The sequence below is a fragment of the Salvia splendens genome, chromosome 6 (assembly GCF_004379255.2).
Source record: "Salvia splendens isolate huo1 chromosome 6, SspV2, whole genome shotgun sequence".
NCBI classification, from domain to species: Eukaryota; Viridiplantae; Streptophyta; class Magnoliopsida; order Lamiales; family Lamiaceae; genus Salvia; species Salvia splendens.
In genome coordinates this window covers 8,181,049-8,189,702 of record NC_056037.1, presented here as the reverse complement: position 1 = coordinate 8,189,702, position 8,654 = coordinate 8,181,049, and the positions used below count along the sequence as shown (strand labels likewise).

Below are 8,654 nucleotides of genomic sequence, written 5' to 3'. Positions count from 1 at the left end.
CATGATATGGGCTACTACTTGGCGGATGGGATATACCCTAGGTGGCCCGTCTTTGTGAAGACGATCCGATGCCCAGGAGATGAGAAGAAGGCCTACTTTGCGGCACGGCAGGAGTCGGCCCGCAAGGACGTGGAGCGCGCATTTGGTGTGCTCCCGTCTCGATGGGCGGCAATTAAGGGTCCAACGCGTTTGTGGAATGTCCAATGCATTGCTGATATAATGTACGTCTGTATTATCATGCACAACATGATTGTCGAAGATGAAGGTGGCGAACTGACCAATTGGGTCAACGACGATAATGAAGCCGGTCCAAGCCACGGCATGGCCACCCCCAACGTACGGAGTGGGGTACCTCACGATGAAGGCGGCCTCCTACAAGCACATGCCGACATGCGCCAAACGACGGCTCATATTCGACTCCAAAAGGATTTAATTGAAGAGTTATGGGCGCGGAGGATTGACCGCCGTTAGTTTTTTTTTAATTATGTAATTTTTTTTAATTAATGTACTTTTTAAATTTTATTAATATTAGTGAATTTTCTTGTTTTTGTGTCGTAAATTTAATTCCGTATATTGTGTGATTGTTAATTATTTCATTTTGTATATATTTGTTAATAGTGATGTGGATAGTATGTGGTTGGGCTATGGCTGGGCTATTGCTGGACTATTTGCTTGTTTTGATGATGTGGCAGGAGGATTTTTAGTGCTGATGATATGGCAGTGGCTAGGCTATGGCTGGGCTATTGCTGGGCTATTCCTATTGTGGATGGTCTGAGAGACATGTGGCAATGAATGTCATAAAGATGGTAGTAACTAGTAAGATTTATTTGAATGTGGCCATATAAATAAATAAGTAGAATTTGGTTGGTTTGTGCATTTCATCGAGGCCGTCTCCCCAAAATTTCATCCACCTCAGTATTTAAATTTTAATCACAAACACCAACAAAGTAACCAGAAAATTTCGGCCACAACTCACTGTTTTTTTCTTTAATTCATCATCGATTCTCACCTCCCAAAAATAAATTTGGTACACTAATCTTAAATAAGAAATAAAACTTCTTTGGCAATGAATTAAGTTTTACTAATTCGTTGAAATCCAAAGTGGTACTACCATCTCGTGTGCGTTGCAACCTCTCTTTCCTATTCCCGTATATGCGCCAGAAAATCATATGTGGGCTAAGAGTTTATGATACACTACGGTATTAATGAGTATAATCATTTTTAAAATTTTTATTTTATAATCTAATCTATTATAGGATTTTCTATTCTATAATTAAAAGTATAATGTTTTAAATACCAATTTTGGGTGATAATTGACAATTAGAGTTGATTATATAAGCAATTTAAATTGAGTGATAGCATTAGATTGCAATATGACAATATACAAAATAGAAATGGACATAAGATCCATACCGGCCCATCCGACCAGATAATTAAGGCCCGAAACAAATTTAAAACTTAAAACACAACTAGAATTAGAAATATATTTAGATGGTTAATTTTGTTTTACATTAATTCCATCCACATAAACAGTAACACGAAAACAATAACACGAAAACGGTCGATCTCTAATACAATAACACAAGTAATAATTATAAAAATTACTCCGTATTGTTTGAATACATAGTAATTTCAAAGCTGCGCCAAGCGACGAATATCGTAAGGATAGGCATCGGAAGCCTTTTGGGCACTATACGATCGTCTCCCAACGATGGTGTTGGCCGCCTCTGTGGGATGGAATGCATCCCAAAACAGATACTGAGCTCTGTTCCTGCACGGCCTCTGCCCTGGCAGGCACGTGATCTGACCATTGTTCCTCCCCACTCCACAACACCCTGCGTTTGTCACGCTGAAGCCTGCATTCAATATTTTAAATTGATATCAGAGCTAGGTAAAAAATAACAGAGAGAGGCTGCATGGCAGTTACCGAAGGACGATGGGCTCTGGATAAGATCCTGGAAGATTCCGTAGGCGTTGATGTAGATCAACTTGGCGTTGGGCGTGTTTCGGTTGAGTGAGTCGACCAATCCCCTGAGCTTGGTGTTGAATATCTGGTTAGCGTCGTTGATTCTCTTCACGCACGTCCTTCCATCGGGGCTGTTCTGGGCCAGGGCGTTCGGGCTGCACCCGATCTGCCCGATCCCGATCAGAGAAAACTTACGAGCCCCGTAGTTGTACAAATTCTACATCAACAAACATACTCATTGTTACAAGGCTTCAACTTTTATTCAACTTGAATTGTTCATAGTTTACAATCGTCTATATAGAGAGGGAGCTATACAAAGAAAGGTAAAGATTCACCCTAATTCTAATTGCCTTATTACAAGGTAAATTACTAACACAATCAATTTCATATCTCCTTGATTATTTCCTTGATTTCTTTCCAACACTCCCCCTCAAGTTAAGTAAGGGGATCATCCAAACTTAACTTGCCCAATACTTCATGGAAACTTCTAGAGTCTACAGCTTTGGTAAGAATATCAGCTAGCTGGTCTTCTGATCGGACAAACGGTAGTTCCACAATCTTGGCTTCAATGTTGTCTTTGATGAAGTGTCGATCAACTTCAACATGTTTTGTCCGGTCATGCTGTACTGGATTTTCAGATATGCTGATAGCAGCCTTGTTATCACAAAATAGTTTGCAGGGTCCGGAGGGCATGAATTCCAACTCAGTCATTAGCCTTTTTAGCCACAGGATCTCAGTCAATCCACTCTTGATCCCTCGAAATTCTGCTTCCGCACTCGACAAAGCTACCACCTTTTGTTTCTTACTTCGCCAGGTGACCAAATTACCACCCACAAACGTGAAGTACCCTGCGGTTGACTTCCGATCATTTGGATTTCCGGCCCAATCAGCATCTGTGAATCCACATATGTCCATATGACCATGCTTCTTAAACATTACTCCATGTCCCGGGGTTCCTTTAAGGTATCGAACGATCCGCAGGGCCGCTTCCCAATGAGCTTCTTGGGGTTTGTGCATAAACTGACTCACTACTCCAACTGCGTATGCAATGTCAGGTCTCGTATGGGACAAGTAAATTAACTTTCCAACTAAGCGTTGATACCTCGTTCGATGGGTAAGTTCAGCTCCTTCTACTATCTGTAGCCCATGATTCTGCACCATAGGAGTATCTGCGGGCTTGCAGTCTATCATTCCAGTTTCTGCCAGTAAGTCGAGGACATACCTCTTCTGGTTAATGAAGATTCCCTTCTTTGACCTCAATACTTCTATTCCCAGAAAGTACTTTAGCATTCCAAGATCCTTCATCTGAAATTCTGAAAACAAGTTCTGTCTCAACAATTTGATTTCTTCCTCATCGTCGCCAGTGAGGATCATATCATCCACATAGATGATTAAGCAGGTAATCTTTCATTCCCTCCTTTTCAGAAATAGAGTATGATCAGAATTGCTCTGTTTATACCCGTACTTCTTCATTACTTCAGTAAATCTCCCGAACCATGCTCGCGGGGACTGTTTCAATCCATACAACGTCTTCTTGAGTCTGCACACTTGCCCATCTTTGAAGCCTTCAGAGAAACCTGGTGGAGCTTCCATATATATTGGTTTCGAGAGCTCACCATGCAGAAAAGCATTAGTGACATCAAATTGGTGTAGAGGCCACTCCTTGTTGGCTGCAATAGAGAATAGAACTCGGATAGTATTCATCTTGGCAACTGGGGAGAATGTCTCGGCATAATCGACCCCATAAGTCTGAGTGTATCCCTTGGCTACCAACCTTGCCTTGTATCTTTCAATCGATCCATCTGGTCTCCTTTTGATGGTGAAGACCCACCTGCATCCTACAGCTCGCACACCTTCTGGTTTGGTACATACATCCCAAGTCTCGCTCTTCGTTAGAGCATTCATCTCTACCATCATCGCCTTCCTCCAATGAGGCATTCTCATGGCCTCTTCTGCCGTTTGAGGTATCTCTTCTTCTTCATATAGGGCGGTTGTGAACGCCTTAGCCATTTCTGTGAGATTGGCTTTAGCAAGATTTGCTATTGAGTATCTACTCTTAGCCCCGATCTTTTCTGGACTATATCTCTTAGGTGGAATACCTCGAGTGCTGCGCTGCGGAAGAATATATCGACCAGTATCTCCATCAATAGCAGTGACTTCTTCTGTGCCAGGATTGTCAGTAGAAACAGATGTACTTTCAGATTCAGGTTCGAGAGTTACCTCAGATATCACTGGAGGAGGATTGGACTGTAGCGTGGTTTCCTGAGGAGGATCTACAGTAGACGTGACCTGCTCGGCGGTGGCGCTAGCTTGTTCTGTTGGTTCCGCCTCTGAGTTGCTTGATTGAGGCACCAACCAACTTGGGGGTCCACTTATCTCTCCTAGGTTATTTCCACCCTTCTCCCCCTGACCCCTAAGTTGGGTGTGATAAAAATACTCTCATTCAAGAAAGTTACAATTCATAGTAGTGATTATCTTCCTAGATGACGGATCATAGCATCTATATCCTTTTTGATTAATCCCATACCCAAGAAAGACACATTTCACCGCACATGCAGAAAATTTTGTTCGTTCTTGTTTCGGAACATGTACATAGACGGAACATCCAAAAATTTTAAGCGGAAGGGTGAGAGGTTCAGGGATTTTTGAGGCTTTTGAAAGAATTTGAAGGGGTGTTTTCATATCAAGTATTTTTGTAGGAAGACGGTTTACAAGGTAGACTGAGGTAGCGACTGCTTCTGGCCAAAGAAATTTGGGAACATTTGAATCAAAAAACAAGGCTCGAGTTATTTCAAGAAGAATTCGATTTTTCCTCTCAGCTACCCCGTTTTGTTCTGGAGTATATGGACATGAGGTTTGATGTACTAACCCGTGTGTGTTAAAGAAGTCTTCCATGTTTTTGTTGACAAATTCCCTCCCATTATCTGACCGAAGAACCAAGACAGTTTTCTGAAATTGTGTCTGAATCATTTTAAAAAATATGACAAATTTTTCAAACACTTCAGATTTATTTCGCAAAAAATACACCCATGTCATTCTTGTGTAGTCATCAACAAACAAAAGAAAATACTTAAAACCATGATCACCAGTAATAGGCGCAGGGCCCCAAACGTCAGCATGAACAAGAGAAAAAATGTTTTTAACACGCGTTTTACTGGATTTAAAAGACTGTCTATGATTCTTAGCCAAAACACACGACTCACATGAAATGTCTTTAAGGTGAGAAAATTTCGGAAAAATCAGTTTAAGATAACCCGCAGACGGATGACCCAATCTTCGGTGCCACAACCAAGCTTCTCTGTTAGCAGATCCGTGAGCAAGCATCGCGGCGCCACCTTGGTGAGCTATCTCGTCCACGTAATAGAGGCCTTGACGCTCAGTGCCACGCCCAATTATCCTCCTCGTCCTGATATCCTGCAACACACAGAAGTTTGGGTGCATCAATAACGTACAATTCAGCTCCTTAGTCACGTGACTAATAGACATCAATTTGTGAGACAATTTTGGCACATAGAGACAATTCTTAAGTTTTAGACTTGGGGATATTTCAATAGTCCCACTTCCCTGCACAGAAGTTAATTCGCCATCGGCAGTTTGAATCTGGCTTTTAATTGCCCCGTTAAAAGTAGAGAAATCTTCCCTATCATAAGTCATAGTATCTGTAGCTCCGCAATCAAAAATCCACTCACTTTTAGTACTACCCTCTAAATTTTTTGCCATGCACGCAATATGGGTATTTTCAAGGGGTGCAAAATAATTAGGGCTAAAATATGGATTTTTCAGATTTGGAGGGTCAGTTTCTCTATTGTCAATTTTTTGAGGACTTAATTGCATAGTATAATCACAGTGGGGTAAATTATGCAATTTTCCGAATCTGGGGGACTTATGTGCGACATGGGGTATAGTATGGGGTGTAATGTGAGATTTCATAGGAGTGGGGGTTTTAATTGAAAATAAGAATTGGGGGTTAGGGTTGTTCAACCCCAACCCGTTACCTCCAAACATTCCGCCGCTCCTCCTAAAATCGGCGATTGCCGCCTCCCCGATCGTTCCACCTCTGTTCTCCGGTCGCCCCTGAGTGTCGGCGGCCTCCTGGTTGCCCGCTCTGGGGAACGCCCCTCCTCCGTTCTCGGTTACACCGATAGCCAATTTTGCTTTGGCTTTCTGGTTTTCATCCCACCATTCCGGGAATCCGACGAGGAGGAAGCACGACTCCTTGGTATGTTTGTGTTTTCCGCAGTGGGAGCACCAAAGTTTGGATTTGTCGGGCTTGAACGGTCGACGATTCGGGGCGGTTGGTGTTCCTGTCCGATATGACGGCGGCGGTCCACTCCGTTGTTGATTTCGGGCAGCAAATCCGAGCCCGACGTTGCCCGATGATGATGAGGAATCGGTAGTTGCACCGGCTGGTTCGTTGTTTGTTGCCGGCATGATTTTCAGCCGCGCGGCTTCTCGCTTAATCCAGCCGTATGCGACTTCCGCTGAGGGCCATGGTTTTTCTTTGAGGACCTCTCGTTTCATTTGATCGAACTTTGGATTGAGGCCGGTCAAAAATTTGAAAAGCCGGCGTGTCTCGATGTACTTCCGGAACTGCCCTACTCCTTTGTCGCAACATGTGACCGGTTTCTCTTGACACCGGTCCACGTCAATCCACGTCCCGTGTAAGTGCCGCCAATATGTTTCGAGGCTTTGTTCCCCTTGTTTGACGTTCTCTGCCTTTTCCTCCAGGTCGAATAGCAGGAATGGATCGGATGTTCCTTCGAAAGTTACGGCTAGACTCTTCCACAGAGCCTCTGCCGTTTGGTGATGGGCGAAATCGATGACAATATCTGTCTCGATGTTGTCTAGGATCCACGAGAAGACGATTAGATCCGTCTCCTCCCACTCCGTGTATTCAGCCGCCCCCGGTTCGGGTGGTGGCGGATTACCGTTGATGTGGCGGAGTACCCTTCTACTCCCTATCTGGATCTTCATCAATCGTGACCATATTGAGTAGTTCGTGCCGTTGAGTTTTACAGCAATCGTCACATTCTTGCTGACTCTCAGCTTGTTGTCGTCTGCTGCGTTTTTTGTGGGTTTTTCGTCGGCCATGGCTTATTCTGCCTAAGGTCGAGAGAGGTATATTTCTAGGCTATGATGAAGATTTTCTGAGCCTTTGCTCTGATGCCATGTTACAAGGCTTCAACTTTTATTCAACTTGAATTGTTCATAGTTTACAATCGTCTATATAGAGAGGGAGCTATACAAAGAAAGGTAAAGATTCACCCTAATTCTAATTGCCTTATTACAAGGTAAATTACTAACACAATCAATTTCATATCTCCTTGATTATTTCCTTGATTTCTTTCCAACACTCATTACTCTGATTGTCTCACTTTCACTCCACCAATTAAGTTTAGTTTAATAAAATGGCATAATACCTTCAATTGTTGGGTATACTGTTGGATCAAGAGGTTGGCGTACTGCTCGGGTGTGTATTGTCGGCTCGAGGAATAGTAGAGCGGCATGAAGTAGTTGTTGAGGTAGTCGTTGCTGCCGATTCCCACCGAATATATGCATTTGCTTAGGTAATCTGCGGCGGAGGATTCGTTTCCCAGAATGTTCACTACTTGTTGGACTGTATTCCTATAGTTGTTTACTTGTCCGGTGAAATCAATCCTTCCACCCTAATTTATTCACAAAATTTAATTGATCACAATTAATGGTTGGTTAAGTTAAGAAACAATCAATTGAAGAGCAGAGAACTACCAGTTGCCGGCCGGTTTCGGATCTAATTCCAGCGGCAGCCGACGCGTAGTTCACTCCCCGGAGTATTTGCTGGCCGCGGGCGGCCGCGTAAGGTGGAATGTAGTCATCAAAGCCTAGTAATTCAGCTGAAGTAACAAAAACAAGTCAATTTTCACGCCCTGTTTCTTTAAAGGTTAAAAGTATGAAAGAGAAAGTGAAAGTATTAAAAATTAAAGATTTTACTAAAAAAGAAAATGAATAAAGCTAGTAAGTTTTTATAAGAGTTATGGCATGGGACATTATCAAATATGATTATATAAGGATATAATTGGAATGTGCTTACCCACTACATCGACTGTGGTTTTCCCATTGGAAAACCGGCCGGTCGGGCCATTGGGAAAATCGATTCCGTAGGGAAAGTAATTAGCCTTAGCCAAGGACTGAATGTTATTGTTGTTGCCGTTATCTACCAGAGAATCACCAAATATAAAGAGGCATGGAACTTGGGGCTCGGCCAACACGCCGCCGTGGAGGAGGCTCAGCACCACCACCACCGCCACTATCCATCTCTTAACTCCACTATACTCCATTTACGCGCCAAAATATAGTGAGAAAGAAGGAACTGCGATGCGAAAATGGGATAGTGTGATAAATAGAGGTGTGAGTTTTTAAGGGATGAAAAAATAGTTATATATAGCGAATTTGAGCAAGCAAGATTGGCAAGTGGGGAGTGGACGGCATTACGCTGTTGTACATTTGGATATGCAGTTAGTGTAACACGGTGCATTAATGGCAACCGTATTCGATTTTCTTCCAATTATTGGATCCAAGTTTTAAATCAATACATCTCCATTCTATATTTATTAAAAGTATATTCATCAACTACTACCGATAGTCTTGATAGTGAACCTTCACAAATTTTAATATAAAATTAATAGATTAAAAATATCTCATTTCTTAA

At 42.6% G+C, this 8,654-nt stretch overlaps 1 protein-coding gene across 1 annotated transcript; it reads right to left on the bottom strand.

Moving 5' to 3' along the window:
* Positions 1–1,457: 1,457 nt before the first annotated feature.
* Positions 1,458–8,411, bottom strand: LOC121808174 (GDSL esterase/lipase At1g29670-like). Its single transcript, XM_042208556.1, has 5 exons — positions 8,037–8,411; positions 7,715–7,839; positions 7,387–7,632; positions 1,928–2,183; positions 1,458–1,856 (listed from the first exon to the last, which is right to left on the bottom strand). The coding sequence occupies exons 1-5, from the start codon at positions 8,281–8,283 to the stop codon at positions 1,633–1,635; spliced, it is 1,098 nt and encodes a 365-aa protein (XP_042064490.1). The 5' UTR covers positions 8,284–8,411; the 3' UTR covers positions 1,458–1,632.
* Between the last annotated feature and the right edge of the window lie 243 nt (positions 8,412–8,654).

What these genes read in the sequence shown, in the direction of transcription:
- LOC121808174 (XM_042208556.1), bottom strand. Translation starts at nt 8,283, where the DNA reads ATGGAGTATAGTGGAGTTAAGAGATGGATAGTGGCGGTGGTGGTGGTG. An exon ending in AACCACAGTCGATGTAGTGG is followed by an intron (nt 7,840 to 8,036) that starts GTAAGCACATTC and finishes TTGTTACTTCAG; the next exon opens with CTGAATTACTAGGCTTTGAT. An exon ending in CCAGAGCCCATCGTCCTTCG is followed by an intron (nt 1,857 to 1,927) that starts GTAACTGCCATG and finishes TATTGAATGCAG; the next exon opens with GCTTCAGCGTGACAAACGCA.